Source organism: Cryptomeria japonica, chromosome 9, assembly GCF_030272615.1.
Source record: "Cryptomeria japonica chromosome 9, Sugi_1.0, whole genome shotgun sequence".
Lineage (NCBI taxonomy): Eukaryota > Viridiplantae > Streptophyta > Pinopsida > Cupressales > Cupressaceae > Cryptomeria > Cryptomeria japonica.
Genome location: NC_081413.1, coordinates 60675801 through 60698073, shown reverse-complemented (window position 1 = coordinate 60698073; position 22273 = coordinate 60675801). Strand labels below are relative to the sequence as shown.

General features: G+C 36.8%; 1 protein-coding gene across 1 annotated transcript; it reads right to left on the bottom strand.

Annotated features, from left to right (window-relative positions):
- Nucleotides 1-19480: 19480 nt before the first annotated feature.
- On the bottom strand, nt 19481-20887 carry LOC131033506 (phospholipase A1-Igamma3, chloroplastic-like). The gene has a single exon (XM_057964735.2). It carries the CDS (start codon nt 20885-20887, stop codon nt 19481-19483), a length of 1407 nt encoding a protein of 468 aa, XP_057820718.2.
- Nucleotides 20888-22273: the final 1386 nt, after the last annotated feature.

Below are 22273 nucleotides of genomic sequence, written 5' to 3'. Positions count from 1 at the left end.
CCCTTTTGTGATAGAGAGATTTGTGGTGACCCGAGTTTTGAGGCAGTTTGGGCGCCAGCAGGGTATTCCACAGGGAGTGTGCCTATATGCATGCCAAAGGCAGGATGTAGCAGATTGGGGACCGACCATTGATAGCGCAGTGGTGGTAGAGGAGTTTGTTGGGTTGGCAAGGCAGATATGGGATTATGCCCCGGAGATTCAGGATGCGGGCATGACTGATGAGTTTGCCAGATTGTTTGCTATGCGGGCGGTGGCCAGGATATCTGATCCTGAGGAGATGAGGCTAGCTTTTGATTCGGATGAGGAGGAGGGAGAGGGAGATGATGATGATGATGATGGAGAGGATGGAGGAGATGGACAAGGGAGAGGAGCTAGAGGGAGGCGGGGAGGTAGAGCTAGGAGAGGAGATAGGGGTGTGGAGAGAGCGGTGAGACAGGGGGTGATAGACAGGGGGAGAGGTGGATTGGCTATTGGAGCCGGTGGAGAGGGGAGAGTGTGGGAGGTGCTAACTGTGGTGGGGGGTGGTGATGAGGCGAGGAGACTAGCACAGAGGAGGAGGATGGATGTGCTCCCACCTCCAGCACTGAGGACAGGCAGGGTTGGAGGGGTTGCCCCTACATAGGTACCACTACGGGTTCGGGTCCCTACACATATTGAGGATGCATAGATCCGGACCCTACAGGTGACTGTACAGCAGCTGCAGGCACAAATTTTGACATATCAGCGACAGATTTCATAGTTGACCACTGAGCGGGACTCCAAGATAGAGCGGAGGGGGTGAGCGGAGGAGGTGGTGTCTAGTATGCAGAGAGCAGCGGCGGGTGGTCCAATGAGAGACACCCTGAGAGAGCTAGCATTGAGAGCTCAGGAGGCGGAGTATTATCGGCGACACTATGAGGCTGTGGTACCCAAGGACCGGCGAGTACAGAGCTTTACACAGCCGAGATCCAGTCAATCTCGAGATACTAGGTCATGGTCTGAGAGCTGACGTGTTACAGGGCCACCGAGACAGGACCCTCCTGGGGATCTAGGGGCCGGTGCATTTGGAGCGAGACCATCTCCGTCAGGGGATAGTCATACTTGAGAGACGTGGTCTCTGTTGTATTTTTTTGATCATTGTTATTCTTTGTACTGGACACATTGCTGATACATTTTGTACCTTTTGATCATTTTTGGAGATATATATATATATATATATACAACACCATTTTCTTTGATCATGTGGTGTGTTTATATGGATGCATGTTGTGTGGGTTATTTCTTTATGATGATGCAATGCTTAAATATATGATATAATGTATGATGCAGGATGTATGCTTTTATATGCTGTGCGATGTATCTTGAAAATGAGATGTATGATTTGATATGCAACTAAATGTAAAATGATATGCCACTATGTTAAATGATATGCAACTATGTTTAAATGATATGCAATTAATGGTAAATGATGTGCAACTATGTTTTCGGTAGCATCCTCATTCTGTATTTGCCATTCGATATAACCATATGTTGTTTGCTTTCTTTTTAGGTATCATCATTGAGCATTGATTTGTTTAGGATATGTTAAAAATTTATACAAGCATAATGGTATAATTGAACCATAATGACCTGAGAAAAATTTACATGATTTTTTTATTTATTTTGCAAGATAGCACAAGCATCAAGGTATAATTGAACCAGGACGACCTGAGTGTGTATTGCGTAAATAGACAAGATTAGATTATTTGTATGTGTGAAGTGGAGTCAGGCCCTCAGTGATATTTGACGTATCACGGCTCGAGGCAAGTATTCACACAATACAAGTGATCACCTCCCAGACAGAAGACTAAGAAAATATTGGAGTTTCCCCATGATCTCTAGCTGTGAAGCATTTTAGTGAGAAAAGGGAGAAAATACAATAAGTCAAAAAGTTCAAAATGCAAAACTAGTTAAGATTTTCATGCGATAATGCATCATCCAGTACTTCAAAAAATCATCCATCCTTGGTATTTTTGTGAATTGTTTTCTTTTCTTTTGCGATGAAGCGTAGTTTTTGGTTTGTTGGATGTCATGCTTTTGAGTTTTGCAAATAGCCCTGATGTCTTGAATGTTTGCAATATTTGAGATGATTTGAATGCCCCTAGCTGAGTTTGCCTCTTGATGTGAATATGTATAAATGATTTCCAAGCCATGGTGGATTAGTGGTAAGAGGATATATATGGATAAACCAGGATAGTGACTACGCTAAGTATGTCTTGCATGGATATTTGCTAAGTGTCGGGCGATGGCCGATAGTGTTTTTATGGATAAAATGGTATGGATATAGATAGAGGAGCCATTCTTTCACAAGAGCGCCTGTTTACCAGGTTTTCATCATTTGTTTTTATTGTACTTTGTTTTTGCTTTTTTTTTTTTTTTTTCTGGATTTTTTTTTTTTTTGCTTGTTTTGGCTTCTTCCGTGCACTAGACTACTTAAGTGTAGTATTTCTTTAGATGGATGCTGTTAGTTGGTTCGTCGAGTAGATCTCCTTCTAAATTTGTTAACTGATAGGCACTTGATCCATAGACTGATATGATAACATAGGGACCCGACCAGTTAGGTTCAAATTTCCCTTTCTTTTCTTGATCTTGCTGATTTATTGGATTTTCTTTGAGGACTAGGTCACCAACTTTGAAGTTGCGGGGGATGACCTTGTGATTGTAGCTTCTACACATGCATTGCTGATATGCTTTGAGATGAGTGTAAGCATGCTGACATCTTTCATCTAATAGTTCAAGTTCTTGCAGTCGGTTAACTCAATACTCTTCACCTGGGATTAAGCCTTTCAAAGAGACTCTGAGAGATGGGATCTCTACTTCCAGGGGTAAAATGGCTTTTGAGCAATATACCAATGAGTATGGTGTTGCTCTTGTAGGTGTGCGGATGATGGTTCTGTATGCCCAAAGTGCTGGATTGAGTTGTACGTGCCAATCTTTGCCTGCATCATTCACTGTTTTCTTTAGGATTTTTAGTATTGTTTTGTTAGATCCTTCCACTTGACCATTTCCCTGTGGGTAGTATGGTGTAGAGAACCTATGTTGGATTTTGAATTTTTCACATAGTTCTTAGACATCTTGATTCTTGAAAGGCCATCCATTATCTGTGATGATTGAACTTGGAATACCATATCTGCAGATTAGATAATTGAGGATAAAAGAGGCAATTTGTTTCCCTGTCACTGTGGTCATGAGAACTGCTTCTATCCATTTGGTAAAGTATTTTGTTGCTGTTATAATGAACTTGTGTCCATTTGAAGATGAAGGATGAATTTTGTCCACTAAGTCGAGTCCCCACTGACAAAAGGGCCAGGATATTGTAAATGGCTGTAGTTCCTGTGTTGGTGCATGTATCAGATTACCATGGATCTGGCATTTAGAACATTTCTTAGCGAAGTGATATGAGTCTCTCTCCATCGTAGGCTAGTAGTATCCCATCCTTAGAAACTTTTTAGCAAGCGTAGTACCACTTGAATGTGTGCCACAAATACCTTCGTGAAGCTCGTGAAAAGCAAAATCAGAATCATTACGATCAAGGCAACGAAGAAGAGTACCATCGAGACCTCGACGATACAAAGTATCGGCGGTAAGGGTGTAACGGGCAGCTTTTCGAATAAAGTTACATTTTTGGTTACGGGATTGGTCAATTGGTAAGATATTGTGCTTGAGGTAATCGTATATCGGTCCATATAACGGAAAATCTGAACCAGTCAAGGCATAGATAACCTAGGATTCAGAGTGGTCATAGGCGGGGGAGAACAGTTGCTCTACCAGGAACTCGTAACGACTCTGTTGCTCTGGAATTTGTAATAGTGAAGCGATAGTAGCCATTGCATTGGCTGCTTTATTGTTCAATCTTGGTATTTGCTCGAAGGTAATGTGCACAAAATACTGTTTGAAGTCATCCACCATTCGCTTGTAGGGTAGTAGCTTGTCATCCTTTGTCTGATAGTTGTTAATTTGATGGATGACCATTTGTGAGTCCCCATAGACTTTTAACTCTGTGATTTTCCATTCTACGACCATTTTGATGCCTATAACCAGTGCCTCATATTCAGCCACATTATTTGTGCATGGAAACATAAGCCTATATGATCTTGGTATAGTGTGTCCTTCAGGAGTGATGAACAGAATGCCAACACCTAAACCATGTTGTGTATAGGATCCGTCAAAGTATAGGGTCCATTGTTTAGTAGAAAGAGCAAGAACATCTCTGTCTAGAAATTCAATCTCCATGGTGTGTTTGCCTAGTAGTGGTGCTTCAGCCAATTGATCTGCAATTGCTTGTCCCTTGATGGCTTGTCTTTCTATGTATTAGATGTCAAATTCACTGAGAATCATGACCCATTTAACCAATCGGCCTGTAAGAGCTGCCTTGCTGAGTAGATATTTGAGAGGATCAATTTTCACGACTAGCTTGATGGTGTGTGCTAGCATATAATGTCGAAACTTCTGAGATGCGAAAACCACTGTTAGGCAAGCCTTTCCAATGAATGTATAGTTGAGTTCATAGCCATTCAATGTCCTACTGATGTAATATATGGCGTGTTCCTTCCCTTGTTGATCTTCTTGTGCTAATAGTGCCCCCAGCAATATATCTGTTGTTGAGATATATAAGATAAGAGGCTTTCCTATGACTGGTGGTACCAGAACTGGTGGATTCATCAGGTACTGTTTGATTTGGTAAAAATATTCTGCACACTTGGTCTCCCATTTGAAGGGTACATTTTTGTGTAGCAAATGGTTAAATGGTAGACTTTTATCTGCTAGCTGAGTGATGAATCGCTTGATTGATTGAAGTCGTCCTTGTAGAGATCTAAGTTGACTGATATTCTTTGGTGGTGGCATGTCCATAATGGCTTGTACCTTTGCTGGGTCTACTTCAATACCTTTAGCTGAGATAATGTAGCCTAGTAACTTGCTTGATGTAACCCCAAAGACACACTTCTTAGGGCTGAGCCTAACTTGGAATTTCTCCAATTGATCAAAGATCTTTGTTAGGATGCTAAGATGTTCTGCTCTGGTGAAGGATTTAGCAAGTAAATCATTCACATAGTCTTCCATAAATGTATGCATCATGTCATGGAATATTGTGGTCATTGCTCTTTGATAAGTGGCTCCTGCATTCTTTAAGCCAAAAGGCATAACATTCCAATAGTACATTCCCCAAAGACAGGTGAATGTGGTTTTATCTTGATCTTCTGGGGCTATTTTGATTTGATTATAGCTTGAGAAACCGTCCATTAGTGAGAGCATTGCATGGCCTGCTGTGAGATCAACAATTATGTTGATACTGGGCAGAGGAAAGTCGTCCTATGGACAAGCTTTGTTGACGTCTCTGAAGTCAGTTCAGATTCTGATAATACCATCTGGTTTTGATATTGGAACGATGTTGGAAATCCATTCTGGATAGTCAATGGGTCTGATGAATCCGACATCTAATAATTTCTTTAGTTTAGTTTTGACCATAAGTGCCACCTGTGGATTCATCTTTCGTAGCTTTTGCTTGACTGGTTTAACTCCTGAAGAGATGGACAAGTGATGCATGATTAAGTGTGGATCCACTCCGGGCATATCAGCATATGACCAAGCAAAGTTAATTTGTTGTTGTTTAAAGAAAATGATGAATGCTGATCTTTCTTCCTCTGTCAGAGATTCTGCAAGGTGTAGGTTTCTGATTGCTTCTGTAGTACCAATGTTGATTGATTGAGTGGGCTCAATCAATATGGGTGATCGCTCATGAAAGTGCTCAGGAAGAGTGTCAAGTCTCCCATCATTAGGTGCCTTAAAAAGGTTTTCACCCTCAGATGCGTCCTTTATTTTTACTTTTTTGTGATCTAGAGCTGCCATGGACTGGTTTTCAGCATCAAATCCTTTATTTGGTTTATTTTTGCGACTGAGAGACTTGGCACTCCCTGGTTTGTAGACATCGTTATTTCATTCACTGGTAGAGCCTGTTTCTGGATTTACGGTACATAGGTAATGGATAATAGATTCATCATCTAGGAAAATTGGTATATCATGGATTTCAAGTTCATCCCAGTTGATGAGGTCAGGAAAGACAAGCGGTAAGGAATCATTAGGTGGATCAAGTTCGGCTACTGTGAGTGTTAGGATGGAGTTTTCATCGTGATTGTTCTTGGTTTTAAAGAAGTTCAGGATTTTGTCGAGGTCTTCGATGGTATTATCTTCTACATAGACTTGTTCATAATGTTTCTGTTCACTTTTCGTGGCATCATAGATATTCTGTGGTCCAAATTCAAGAGGTCTATCTCTTGTGCTATGTTCTTCTTGAGAAAGAGATATAGAATCAGTATCATTAGGGATATTTGTAGTAGCGTTGGAGCAAGGAACCCATTCATATTCATTGGAATTAGTCTCTGAGGCATCATCCCAGATTCTATTAGTGTTGTAAACTGGTATGTTGTATGGTGAAAACAAATCTTTGACGATAGATACCATTTTGATAGTTTTTGTTGATTCTGTGTCAGATCCATCTTCTATTTTCTATATTTGTTCATAGACTGTGCTTCTTTGGGGAGAAACAAAGGTATCCGGAGATGATTTTATTTGTTCTTGAGATATTGGTGTTTGAATATGAGCTACTACTGCAGATATGGCCCTTTTGTGTTTTAGAAGCTTTTCCTGATGTAACTTCTGATCCTAACGTTCCTATGCCTTGCAGATTGTTTCTGCTGATTCAAAGAGTGGTTCCTGCCAGGACTCTTCTTTGTACTTCATCTTTACTTTCCATTGAGGTTTTGTAGTTAGGTGGGGTGGCCTTTTTAATAGGAAGGTGAGCTCACAACCCAATCCTGCTTTGTTTCTATTGGGTTGGGAAGGAAGATTTATAGGTTCAATGACTCCTTCCTTGCATTTCCCAATAGGTCCTTTACCGTCATATCCCATTTACTGCATGATTAAGTATCCTTTTCCATATAGGTGTGTAGGTAGAACAATATCCAGAGCGGCTACTCTATTATCTTCTTTCTCATCTTTGTATAACTAGCTAAGAATATCTTTGTCTTCTAATTCATGTGCCAGAGTGCCCAATTGGATGAAGGTACCATCAAATTTGGTGATGGGCTGAGTGACCAGATGTGTTGATGTAGTAGGCAATCCATTAGATCTAGGTGATGTTGGCAATTTGGCCAAACATAAAGGCTCCAAAGAGTATTCTCCCATACCTTGGTCTTTGATTTGTATTTTCTATTTGAAGTCTCCCCATAAGGAGTTGGATTTTGCTGTTTGTTGATCTGATGTTGAAGATTGCTGCTTTTCTCTATTATGAGGAACCAAACTGTCTTGGGCTGCCCCCATTGTGTTGCAATGTTGAAATGGATTGTGATCAGCAGATATGGATACTTCTTGTCCATTATAAGGAAATTTTACACACTGGTGATATGTGGAAGGTACTGCTTGCATTTCATGTATCCAGGGTCGCCCTAATAAAATATTGTAGGTAAGGTCTATGTCCAAGACCTGACATACAGTATCCTTTTGTATTGGTCCCACTTGAATAGGTAATATCACAGTTCCTTTAGAGGATCTTTCCTCATCATCATATGCCTTTATGGTAATCTTCTTGCAGGGAACAATAGATTCTTCTGAGAAGCCTAATGCACGGATAAGCTTTAAAGTACATATATTAAGTCCATCTCCTCCCTCTATTAGGACTCTTTTTACTCAGTGCTTGCAAACAATGACTTTGATATGGAGAGGAGTATTATGTGGATGGTTTAATGAAGCATCGTCATGTTCTGAGAAGGTAAGGTTATGAGGTCCAGTCATATGGGCGACCATGGCTTGAAATCTGTCCGTATCCAAATTTTGAGGTACATTGGTTTCCAATAGCGCTTGTTCTAATATGTCTTTGTGCTTTGGTGATAGTTTCAACAATTCTAGTATAGATATCTGTGCTGGAGTTTTACGTAGTTGGCTGACCAAGTCATATTGGATTTTTGGTGTGGTAGTTGTAGGTGCAGTATGTCCTTTCAAGACATATTTCTGAGTTCGGGTTCTTACATTGACAGATTCATGATCATGCTTATCTCAGATGGTGATGACATTTACTTGATGATCTTCAACTGATATGTGATTTATGGTGTTGTAGATATGGTTGATACGAGCTCCGCGTGTATTATCCGAGGTTGAAGCTCCATCTTTGTAATTTGGAAGAGGATTTTTAAAGGCTCCATGATCAGTATTTGTTTTGAGACCATCTATTGTTAAGTCACCTTGATCAATCATATCTTGCACCACGTGTTTTAACCTCATGCAATTGTTCATCTGATGACCCTTGTTAAGATGGTAATCACAATAGTGTGAATCATTCCACCAAGGTGGTTTGATTTGAGGTTCATAGTTGCTGATTGGAGGCAAGAAAAGAATCTTGTGTGCCCAAAGTTCTTTGAATGCTGATTCTAGTGATTGCCCCAGTGGTGTGAAGATACGGTTTTGGAAATTGTTTGTGTTGTTGCGTGAATTGTTGCTAGGTCCTGGATTCAAGTTTTTGCTTTGAGTATCATTGGTGTTGTTTGTGTTGAGTTGTCCTTGATCGGTGTTTGGTGCGTATGTGTTAGCATTTGGATTAGCATTTTTTGGATTTTTCGTGTTTTGAGGATTTCTAGACAATGCGAGCGCTGGTTGCTTAGATTTGGGATTATATGATTCATTGTTGCCTTCATTTTTGTTTCGAGTCCAAAATTGAGATTTGTCAAGGTTGGTGTTGTTCTGGTTATTGTAGTTTGATGAGTTTGTTCCCTCCTTGTAAAATTTGAGTGTTCCCTTTTTGACACATGCTTCTTCTACTTGAATGCTATTCTCAATTAATTTAGTGAAAGATGGTATGCATTGAAGTTTTAGTCTGTAACTCATTTCACTATTCAAGTTATCGATGAAGATTTCCATTTTCTCCTTCTCGAGAATATCTCGAGGATATCTGGATACCACACGTCGCCAACATTGAAGGAATATCATGAATGTTTCATTGTTCTTTTGTTTGGTGTTGCAAACATCTAGCATGGTTATGGCATGTTGGATGTTGTAGGAATATTGGGTTATGAATTTGTTAACCAATTCATCAAATGATCTAACAGGCGGTGTAATTTTGGATAACCATTCCATGGTTTGCCCTCCCAAGCTTCTGGGGAATAACCTCATCAAATAGGTGTCATCATGAGAAAATTCAAGGCTCAGTGTGCAAAATTCTCAAACATGGTCTCGGGGATCACTTTTCCCATCATATTTATCAAATTTGGGAACGTCTGAGTTTGGAGGAAAAGGAACCATGTTCAATCTTCTGTCAAATGGATAAGGACAGATTTCATTTAAAGAGTACCGCACTGTTGTCCCTTGTTGCATATCCTGTATTTACCTTTGCAACATTTGCATTTGTTGAGTAAGGGCAGCCAAAGGTATATTGTCTTGTCGAGGGAAAAGTTCTTGCCTTGTATTTGTTCTCAGCTGAAAAGGTGTGGTTATTGGTATATTTTGCTCTGGTGTTTCTAGCTCAGGTATACGCATTTCTGGTATGCGTTGTTCTAGAATGTGTTGCTCAGGTATGTGTTGTTCAAAGTTACGGGTTTCTTCTTCTCTTTGTTGTTCTTGATATGCATATTGTCGAGATCCAGTTTTAAAGATGTTTGAGTCTAAATCTTCAGGAAGTTTAACGCCTTTACTTCTAAGCATGAGCAGATATTTTTCTTTGTCATTTTTCATGAGCTTTTCTACAAGCTTTTGGAATGAAGGGTTTTCCTAACATTCCTGAAGAAGTGCTTTAGAAATTTCAGGTTCTTCTAAGGGTGGCACTTCAAAAGGATTTGACAATCTTCGATTCATACTAGACTCAGTGTGTGTCTCGCTTTGTTTGTTTCTTTGAGAGCGAGTAACAGGCATTTTAGTAGAAACTCTCAGTGATGAAAGGGACAAAAGCCTTGTTGATATTTTGTTTGGGGGTGGGTGGTTCTGGTTGAGACATGTTATAAGTGATACACTCATCGGACAAGAATGCTGGATTGATTTTTCCGTCGCGGTTTATGATTTGATTAAAAGAAGACTTGTGACAATATGCTCTTGTCTTCAAGGGTTCTTTGTCAAATTCATTGGATTTGTTTTGGATATAACATTTGACATGATGAAGGAATACCCAATAAGATTTGAATAGTTGACGATTGATGTATAAGAACTTGTTTCTCTTGATGAATTTGGAAAAACTAGGTTGTTGTTTCTTCAACGTGATGTTACGATAAAGGTTCTTTCTTCTCAAAATATGAGGATTAGTCATGCATGAGTGATCAATGGTTTCTTTTTGATTTGTTTAGATTTATTTGATCTTGTTAAAAAAAAAAATGCAAATCTTACTTTATCAGAGTGAAGGTTTAGATGCCCCTTCACGACAAAGTGTGTCAAATGATATAGATAAAAGCTTCCCGATATGGAAACTTGATTTGACAATTTGAAAATTTTAAACAAGTGGTTTTTGTGAGATAAAATCCGTAAGATGGTAAAGGATTCTGTTGATACTAATGATGAGGTTTCCAGATTATGATAAGATAGACATGTTTTATCGTGAGATTCGTTTAGGATTTTACAACGCTTGTTTTGACAAAAATTAGCTTAAGAAATAGTCTTAACGGTTTGTTTTTGCTAGTCTTGTTTGATGAAAAAATGATGTCTAATGGAGAAGGCTTCTAAAAAATGTTTTTGAAATTTTTTAAAAATTCCTCACTGTTTTGCCCTCTGTTTTTGTGTTTCGGATCACGCGCTAAAATAGAGACTATATGCGCTACCAAATTTACCCCATGTGCTAAAATACGAACCACACACGCTAGGCTGCCCCCAGACACGCGCTAAAGTTTTGGATGTTCAAAAATATTTTCTATTTGTTTTGAAAAAGCTATGCGCTACCCTGGGCCTGCAACACGCTAACCCGTGAACCTGATGCGCTACTTTTTAGCCTCTACGTGCTAAGCTAATGTTTCCATGCGCTAGATTATTTCTTTGATGCACTAAAAGATTTTACATTGTTTTGCCTTGAGATGGAATGCTACTGTTTTGAACTGACATGCTAATTTGATGTTTGGATGCACTAACAGAAAGTCTGCATGCGCTAAGAAGTTGCTCTTATGCGCTAAACTGCCCTGATTTTTCCTTTGGTTGATTTTTTTCAAATTTTGAACTTTTGTTGTGAAATTTTCAAGTTGGATGGATGATTTTCTAAAGTAGTAAATGCAAGCACGGCACAAAAAGTACAACCATTTTGCCTAATCTAACAAAGAGTGTATGTTCTATGAGGATGTGTTCAAATCTCCAATGTTTTAAAAGGTTTTGATACGAATAATACACTTCAAAAAGACTCTTTAGTCAAGGGTCATAAATAACATCATAGCCCACTAGTCTCGATACTCTGTCAGCTTAAATAGCCGTGTCACCCCCTAGAGGGCGCCTGTTTTTTTGCCTTTTGTCAGAAATTAATCTAAAGTGAATCACTTCACAGTTGAGTAGTTATCTTGGGAGATATATGGTGAGTAATCTTGGGGGCAGATTCTTCCCCACCCTTACACTATGATGTTATAAATGTCTGGTTACTGACTTGGTTCAAAGCTTCTATTTCTATGTTTCGTAATTAGGCTTCCCGTTCGGTCATCAGTGATAAACTCCCTCAGGAGGCTTCCCAACATTTAGAACAAAGGCTTTACGTATCTCAAGGATACTGGGGGAAGGCTAATCGCTGCGCGCAACCATTGAAAAGGACTTTTGTCACTTTCTACGTTTGATTATAGTGAGTTGGAATTCTTGGCGTCAAAGTCGTTCCCCACTTAGGTTGTTCCCTTCACACCAGCCATAAACGGCTTTAAGAGTTGATTTCAACTCCTCGGGAAGGCAGGCCTGCTAAAGGTTTTATTGCTTGAAGTAAAAAAAAGCTTTTAAGAGTGGTCTGGATTTTTGATCACCCAATTAAGGCAAGAGCATATTCCTTCCACTTTCAAGACAAGGCAATCAAGTTGTTCTTTTTAGCCTTTAAGACAATGATTTGCTATCTTCTATTTGGAAATGTTGCTCCAATAAGCATGATGTTCTTTTTAACCCTTCATAGCAATGATTTTCTAATCTAGGAAAATAATTTGGTCAATAAAGCAAAATTTTGATCTTTGGTGGTAAACAAAAGAATTTGATAAAAGAAAATTTTCCAGCCCTACCTGCAAGAAATTGTCAGAGTCCTGCAAAATTCCAGTCAAATAGTTAGAAAAATCTAGATTTTGGTGGACTTCTACAAGTCTAAATTTAATTTCGGTTACAATTTTTTATTTTTGTCTTCTGTCTGCAATGCGCTATAGAAAGGACTGTACGCGCTACAATATAATTTAGATGCGCTAAAGTTATGTCTAAATGCGCTACACTATTTGCTGGATGTGCTACTCTGAGCGTCGAAAGCGCTGCTCTGTTTTTCTCCCGCGCTGAGACCTACAGGAAAAGTGATGATTTGATGTGCCAAAAGATAGACTTCAAGCATTGGATGATGGACTTCACGCGCTAGATAGTGAACTAGATGCGTTATCTAACAGACCCGACGCGCCAATCTATTTTTTAGATGCGCTACTTTGTTTTTCTTCCGCGCTGAGACCTATAGGAAAAATTTAGTGGAGGTCATGCACTAAAGAAAGGACATTACGCGCTAGAGTAGAGACCCCACGCGCTAAACAGTAGGCGGGACGGGCTAGACTGTTAACCGGATGCGCTAGGGAATGTTTCCCACACGCTGATTCCTGTTTCCCGCGAACCTGCAAAAGTGGTTAATTTTAAAAATCGATTTGATATATGGGGTTGAGCCCCACAGTGGGCGCCAGAAATGTATGTGGGAAAAGCGGGTCGATAGAACTCAATATGTAAAAAATGTTCCAAAATACCTGTCCACACACACACACAGGACTTCTTGGTGCAAGCTATGGAGTAATGAAGTATTACTCAGCTTCCCAAGGTTGGTCCCATGGTTCTCTATCTTACAATGTCCCTCAAACTAATGTTTTTGCTCTCAGATCACTGAGCAAAATGGTTTAGGGATGGCAAATGCAAGAACGAGGGATGCTTTGATAGATTTTAGTATGAGATGCATACTAAGCTATGCATGATCTTAAAATACAATAAACTAGATTATAAGATGACAAGGTATATTAGTCTATCCTAACATGATATATTAGTCTATGATTGAGCTAAAATGATAAAGAAATTATTCTAAACATGCATATTTAGACTAATTCTTGATTTAAAAGAGGCTAAAATGATGAGCATAAAATGAGATATGAAAGTTTGAATGTATTTGAGCATAAGTGTGATACTACAAATTTGGAGGATGATTCAAAATGAAGGAATAAGAGCTCTATTTATAGCACAAAAAGGGCAATGGATGGTCAGGATTGAAAGAGTTGATCAAGGGTTGAATTTGAAAGTTGGGGATCCATGTTTGCAATTTGCACCAATGAAATGGTGACAAGTGTCAACATAGGGTTGGGTTGGGAGAAGGGGTTGGAGACATTAAATGCCTGAGAAGACCTTAGGGTTATCTAGAAGGTAAGGGTCAAGCTTAAGTTAGGATTACCCACTGGATTAAGAGTTAATCCAAGGACAAACCTTTGTGCAAATGATTAATAGATAATCATGGTCAAAGCATTAAATGCTTGATGAGACCCTTGGGTTGGATGAAGGCTGAGTTAAAAGAAATTCTTTAACCATGTAGGAGGGTTTGAGTTAACCATTAATGGCTATGAAGACTTTGGGGAATTAAGTGGTTGAAGGCTTGAAGCCTTTAATGGTTATCAAAGACTTTGAGGAATTAAGTGGTTGAAGGTTTGAAACCTTTAATGGTTATCAAAGACTTTGAGGGTTTGAGAATTGACTTCCCCTTGCTTAGGGATGTGACAAAGTTTAGAAGATGGGTTAGGCTAATTAGAAATGATTAGAAGAGTCTAGAAGAAATTAGGAAGGGGTTTAGGAAGCAAGTGGGAAATGTAGGAGAATGCAAGTGGATGGAGGGATAATAGGATTTAATTGAATTTAATGAATTTAATTCAATTTGGTTGCAATTAAATAAATTAGATTTATTTAATTTAGGATAACTATTTAATTAAATTTGAATTTAATTAAAAGTGGATAGGGGGGATTTAATTGAATAAAATGATTTATTCATTAAATGGGTATAGTGAATTTAAATGAGTAATTTACTTAATTAAATAGAGGAATGTGGATAATTTAATTAAATTGGATTTAATTAAATAGAGAAATGAACATAAAATATTCATTTAGGAATATGGTCATTTTTATACGTCTACAGTATGTATACACACACACACAAATATATATATATATATATATATATATATATATATATATATATATATATATATATATATATATATATATATATATATATATATATATATATATATATATATATATATATATATATATATATATAAATTTGTGACGTGTAGTTCATTCAAGATAACAAATTATTTCTATAGAATGGAATAAAATATTTGATTTGTTGAAAAGAATTCAAGTGTTGTTCAAAATAAGATTTGTTTCTTAAAGAGAAACCTATCAATCCAAATAAAAATAAATTAAAAAAAAAGACCACTAGACCTATATTATATTAAACAAAAGTTTCAGCTCATACAACACATGAGAACCTAAACTGAATATTGTTATAGAAGAAAACAATGCATTGACAATATCCAAACCATTATAGTATGGTATAGAATCTACTTAGAGAGCCTCTTCAATAAATACCTACATTGTAAAATATGCTAGCAATGTATAGAATAAAATGACAAAATGCTTTATTTACAAAGCATAAATAATAGAAATTTATTAAGCTTGGGGTCCCATGGAGGGGGGCTTCCTAAAAAATAGAGCTAGAGTTGCTAAGTTTTTTAAGGAATATTTTAAAGTTGGCAATCCCATTAATTGTGTATAAGGATGTCCACAGTCACATTAACTTTGTAGTGCAGATTAACTTAAGTTTAAGCTCTTAAATTGAAGGAGGCTACTAGTAAATAAATCTAGTTTTCCCTCTAAAATTTAAATAATTAACAAGTGGCATAAAATATTTCTAAGTTGGTGGGGCAATTTCTAGCCCCACCCCATTTTCACCTACTTAAATTTGCAAGGGATCCTATTTTTTTAGGAAAAGGTTCAAAATAATCCCATTAAAAAATATATATTTCTTCATGGGACCACATGTTCCTTAAAAATAGAAGCTTAAAAACTAATGGGACCCTTGCTGATGCATTGAGTAAGGATGGATAAGTTTGCAATAATTCTTAGCCAAAATTAAACAACTATGATAGAAGGAAAACTTAAAATAAAAGTCTTTTAGGAACGAAACATATAAAATAATTGGCAACATAAACCCATGATGATTGAATAGAACAATAGAGGATATGTGTCACTAAAGGAGAGGTTGATGTAGATTAAACATTATCATCTTCATAAGACTGGTGATATTAATCATGCAATCTTATGATTATATATTTTAATATTAATTTTTTATTAAAAAATTATTATTTTGTGTGATTCCAATATTTAAGGAAGGAAAAATTCAATCGCCAAATGAGATGAAACTTTTTTTTTAATAAAATATTAATTTTTATGTACTGCAATTATTCTTTGCAAGGTTCCATTGAGTGGGAAAGCATAGTTTGGCCAATGAAAAACCTTTAGAAACATGTATGAAGTGGAAGAGAATTTTAATAGTTATAGTGTTGTAAGATTAATTTATGATAGTGTAAAAGGTGTAAGAAAGTATCTTGGACTATGTGTCAAAATAAGGTAGCCTTTTTTTACCATAATGACTTGTAATTTTGTCTTCAAGTGAGCTATTATTTCCTCTAAGTGAAGTTGAATGCCCAAGTCCATAGGAAACATTTTGGAGCTTCTAAAAATATGCTATTAATTTTGGACACTTGTTATGAGGTATCTTTTGTATACAACCCACTTTTCTCATGGTTTTAGTCCATGGTATTGGAAGTCATTCACGTTTCTTGTATTACTTTTGGCTATATATTAGAGAATAGAGTATAATAAAGTAAATTAGTTTACAAGTTGAATAAATAATGAAGTATAGTAAAAATTCAAATAGAGAAGTTGTATTGATATATCTCTATTAAAAGATTATTAAGTATATTATGTACTCAATGCTTTGATTTTGTAACATACTCTCTCATGTAAGTTGTATGCTATTTCTATAAATTCCTTGAACCTAAATAACATTTATAATACTAAAAAAAAAAAAAAATCTTATCCAAAGACATTTCATTCTCTAAGTTTTTCTATGTACTCTAGCAATTTCTTGAGTTCTACATAAATGTTATGTGCATTCAAAAACACTTTGTGAAGCTTATTACTATTGGTGTAAAACTCACTAATTACATTGTTTGATGTGGTTTGGGGTTCGGTTATAGAACCTTTTCCTAGAACTTTTTCGAACTATTTCCTCATATAAAATCTTTCCAAAACATCCAATATGGATCGATCAATAACGTTCTTTGAGTTATGTGCCTGTGAAATGGTGGCATGCAATAAATGGAAGGACCAACGATGATGAGTGGAGAATGGCATTGTTTTCAGGCTTTCAAGGAGGCGTTATATATACTTCATTTTTCTTGGGCACAAGTCTTAATAAGGCACTATTTATTTTTCCTTTGTAGTCACGCAAGCATGATTGAGGCATATAGCCCTACAAAGTACCAAGCACAATGGTAGTCATGCAAACATGATTTAGACCTCAAGGGCCCTACAAAGTGCTCGATATGAGAGTAAACTCTCAAATAGCTCCCTCCTCTAATATTTTCATCTCAAGAGGACTATTTATTATAGTGAGTTGGAATGCTTGGGTTTTAGCCTTACTCACTTGGGTTGTTCCCCTCACACCAATGCCTATGCTATTGTGTCAGGCAAATTAGGAGGGCAAGCCTACTAAGGGTAAAAAAGAATGCAAGCAAAAATGAAAATAAGACACAGAAACAATTCGTTAATTTTAAGCCCAAAAACCTAAGTGTTATCTATCTAGAAAAGCACACACAAGAAAAATCTAGTGAAAATTTGGTCTTCTACATAATGTCCAAAATCAGATTTTTGTCTCAAACTAGATTAGTAGTCTCAAATCATGTCTTGGACCGCTCGGATAAAGCCTACAAAACTCAAAAATTTGGTCACCACACAAAATTATACAGAAATAGTGCTCGCTCTGTTCTATAGACGGTTGTGTGAAAGCACCTGCGCAAGCGATGAAATGTCTACATACGCGCTACAGAGAAGTCTGATAGCCAAAAAAATATAAAATACTGAAAATGCGAAAAATTCTAGAAAAACATAGATTATACTTGGAGCAGTGGCGCTGCTCTGATGTCGCTCAAGCCGAAGCACGTGCACTCGCACCAAAGACAGAAAAGGGTTAGTGGTTAAACACAATTTTGAAAATTCAATTTTTCAAAAATATGCGGGATGTTTTCAAAGTGCTCGCGCTAATGTGACATTTGTAAAAATAAAACACTAGATAAAACAAATGAACTGAATTTTTAAAATTTTTTTTCCTTTTTATGAGTGTTTTTAGTCATGGATGTGCTTGAACGTGTGATATGAATCCGTTCCTATACCTCAGATCATATCTTTTGTCATTAACTTCGGTGTATCAAAATATATTAGCATGAAAAATTCCTATATAGAAAGAGATTGTCTAATTTAATGCACATTTTTGTGCTTTGTTCCTTCGTTCACAGGTTTCACAAATTGCATGATGCTCTTTAGGTGGAGGCATTAGTTAAATCCAGGCGATTTCAACATTAATTCTTCCATTATTGTTGTACAAGCCTTTGAGAAATAGATTTTTCCATGTCATAAGTTGTGTTTTGTGACATTTAAAATCTGCAATTTAACAGATGAAGATATATGGGTATGGGACTAATGCCTTCGGTGTTGAGGAAAAATTTGGAAAGAAGGGAGCATAACAATAAGGTAGTTACAGGTGGTTGCAGAAGTATCAAAAGTTGCAGCCTTGTTTGTTCTATTGGTAATTTAAGGCTTTTCTATTTTATACCATTTTGGTTTTTATTTTATGACTTCTAATTTAGTTGTGGCTGCAAAGCTATTGCTATTGCGCTTTTGGTTTTATTTCTTCCTACTATGGCCTACATTTGATGGTGTAGATAATGGGAGATTAAGTTAAGCTCGGAAAGAGTAAAGAGCAAAGAGTAAAAAGTAGCAGAAGTAGGATAATGGAGATATATGTTCAAAAGGGGAGTAGATTGTATGGGGTCTTTAGAAAAGTGAAAAATTATGTGGATGATCCATGGGGATGAGGTGGTCAAGAAAGTATATGACCTTTAGTCTATCCCATGGTAACCCATTTATCAAATGGGATGAAGACAGTACACTATTTATTTTTTAATGTTTGTGGTATGGTTGATTAGAAACTAAAAGATGAATTAGATGAGTGAAACCACTTTTTTTAATATTTGTGGTATTAATGTTGATTAGAAACTACAAGATGAATTAGATGAGTGAATTCAAATAATTAAAGTTATTATTGAGCCTAACGACCATGTTATTTGTGTATTATTAAGTGTTGTTGAACTTTTCTATTATTGCAAACTATCAAAGATGTATTTGTTACACTTGTGAAAGAATCACTGGGTTGGTGACAAATTCATCATGACTGAAATTATTTTTCAACATATGAGAGCCAATAGAAACATCACATAGAATAGACTAATTAATTACAACTTATTTTTTCCAAAGCTTTCATGTTGTTGTCTCATGTCATCTAATACACCTTTTAGCATCAAAGTGCATATTTCTATTCCTAAATAGTTTCAAAATTTTTTATTAAGTAAAATTCAAATATTTTAATAGATCGTTCATTTACATAGATTTTCTCTTTACTACATGCATGGCACTTTTATCAATTGATGACTGAAATAGAGCACCACATTCTAAGAGAGGAACAATATCTAAAATTTACTTTAACTGGGTGGATATTGAGGATCATTATATTTTAAATGTATAATGATTTATGAGACAAAAAAAGCTATCTCTGTACGGACTTGTGCAATTGCTAATATAAGAATTAGTAATGGATCAAAACATATATTTGAATCTCTACACATAAAGAACTAATAAAGAACACATAAGATCTAAAAATGTAAGATTAATATAATATAACATATATATTCTAATGAAAACATATATTTGAAAAAAATTACAACTAACATGACTTTAAATTCTCAATTTTAAAATATATATAGACTTTACCATCAAACCTATTATTTTTATTATTATTTATAAATACTTAAAAAAAATCAATTTCAAATCCAATTGCAATTCACATGTTTCACAATATTATCAATTTATGTTACATTAAAAGCCCTTGAGAAGTATTGTATTGAACAATAATTGAATCAAAATGGTTCTAGATTCGACTTCCAACGTGGAAGAAACTCATAACTCCGAAAAGAGCAACAACCACCTCTAATACAATTACTAAATTAGAGATGAGTAGCGAAGGGGATTCAGTAATAGAAACAGCAGTGGGAGATCTGGGAGAGTATACCAGCTTCCCATCTATGCGTTTCACTATTTCTTTATTTCTCTGTGTCCACCAGTAAGATGGAATTTGAAGCTCTCTAATCAATAAGTCGGAATTCTTGTTGACCAGAGCTGGATCTCTTCGTGGCAATTTGAAAGGCAGATTGTTGTTCTGTGGAAGCCCATCCACTAAGTGGAGATAAACTTCTAAATTGTGAAAGCTAGAAGGATTATAAGTTTGCTTCAGCACTTGTGAGTTGCTGCTATCCAAAGTAATCTCGATTCCCACATGAACATATGTCCATGGAAACCAATGCAGAATTCTAGCGAGCCAACCCATTTTCTCATTAACGATAATCCCAGGAACTTTAGGAACGAAATCCTTCTTATTCACCAGCCGCAGCACTTTGACTCCAATCTCCTCAACGTGTTGAGCAAATGATAAGTTTCCCACACGTGGAGAGGCAAAGGCAAAAACCGTGACAGGTATTGACCTAATGTAATATTCATTCATCACCATCTGTTTTATATCATATGCACTTATGGTTGCCAGCGCAGCTCCCAAGCTGTGTCCAGTGAACGTTATACTCACATCTTCATCTTTGAAATTATTCAATAAACTTTTTATTTCAGCCACAACAATCTCTCTTGCACTGAGCCTAGATCTTCCGGATCCTTCATCAACTGAGGTATAACATGTTAAAAATCCCTTCTCTATCCGAACATGAGGTTTGAAAGTAGATTGGATGTTGGATTTTGTACTAGCCGATAGAACAGCAGGAACTAATATGTCTTTGAGATTTTGCATCCATTCATGGGGTGTTTCCGTGCCTCTCCACGCAACAACTATATCACGCCTACCCAATCTTTTTATCTCATTTGGGTCTGTGCAAACAGCAATAAATCCCATCCAAGCGCCGGTATCCCTCCATTTCTCGCGGAAAAACGATTTTAGGGTTCCAGTATTGGCGTATATATATTCGGTGACTTGATAACCACGCCCACATTTCACAGAACCCAATCTCTGTCCTAGTGAGCTTTTGGAGCGCTTAGAATTCCCATAGTATTGGGAAGACCGAGTATTATCAAATGTGTCGTAGCATTGCTGTGCAAAATCACCATATCCGAGTATCTCTGCTTTGAGAAGCGGATGAATTGGATCAAGCAAGCCCTTCCAGTTATTTGCACCCTGGATGTCTCGCCACATATCACCAATTTGCAATATCGCATCCTCTTTCAGTTCTTCACTTTTTGGATAGCCATTACCAAGATCTAATGCATAATTTGCCATAGATTATTATAACTATGACACTTCTCTATTTGCAACACAAGTTTTATTCGAATTGAGCTTACAGAGATTTGAAGCGCTACCAAGCAAAATGAAATTTGAACTGTTGAGACGTTGATCAGTTGGCGTTTAGATTATGTGATGCAAACGCAGAATGGAGTGCAGTATATATATTGTGTATTCTGAATATTAAAACCTACCATTCTTAAATAGTCTCTTCAACGTACAGCTGGGTGAAATAGTGGGTGCGATTCAAACCTTCCGTTCTCAACGCATATAGTCATCCATCTCAACACGCGTTTTGGCCTGCAATTACTGTTTTAAACAGTATAAGTGTGAACTTTTCCCCGCTAATTCCCAACTAATATAAAATAAACAAACTGGTTAAAACAATTTACAGCAGCTATAGATTATTGACCTTAAAAAGCTACTCGAAGTATTGCAAAACAAAAAATAATTATATTTGTACTGATCTGTACATTATCTTATTATATTTCGGAGAAAATATATTCATTTATGTAAAAATTATTTAAGATGATTAAGAGCATATTTATTTAATACATCTTGAATTTAGTTTTACATAAGAAACATAAATGAATGCTACAAAATACAAATTATTTGAGATTCATTGTGCTCTTTATTGTATTTAATCTTTCCTTCTTACTATTGAATGGATATATGAACTAGTTTGATTTAAGAGAACTCAACCATAATAATTCAACAGGCTTTCTATATTTTTTGTAAATACCCTTTGTTCTAATGGGGCCCTTATGCACACTTAGACATAAATCATTAAAGGAATAATATTCAAAAATATTTTAGTTTACATCTAAAAACATTAATTTCTATATGTGCATTAAATAAGATCTACACTTAGGGAAAAGTCGAGCAGAGGAAAAAACAAGCGGATATATAAAAACAATAAGTCTTCAGGATATGCAACAAAGTGCTCATGCAATGATGGCGGGTTCATGGCGGGTTCGATTCATGCCTTGGTAGGGGGTCAGGGAGGCCAGGGAGCCCACGACTTTGCCACAATAGAGATCATCTGCCGATGGTCAAGAAATCGATGTGTTTCCATACTCCGCACTCATACCAAATGCCCTCGATCACAGAAGGGAAGAAGAATTAGACCTGGCAAAGACAACCTTGGTTGAGCTTTAATGCCTAGGCCGTAAACTCCCGAAATCACTCAAGCTTGGACTCCTGGGCTAAGAAAGTGGCAAAAGGTGCTAATAATATCCCCATCGCACCTAGGTTTCAAAAATGCTCTGCACCTAATGCATCTTTGGCCCGAAGCCATGATGGCCGCCAAACTAAGCAGCCTTTTAGGAGTACCAAGAATTCAGGTTTCAAAAAACCTTCTTCCCATCATCCGCCTCCCGCCTC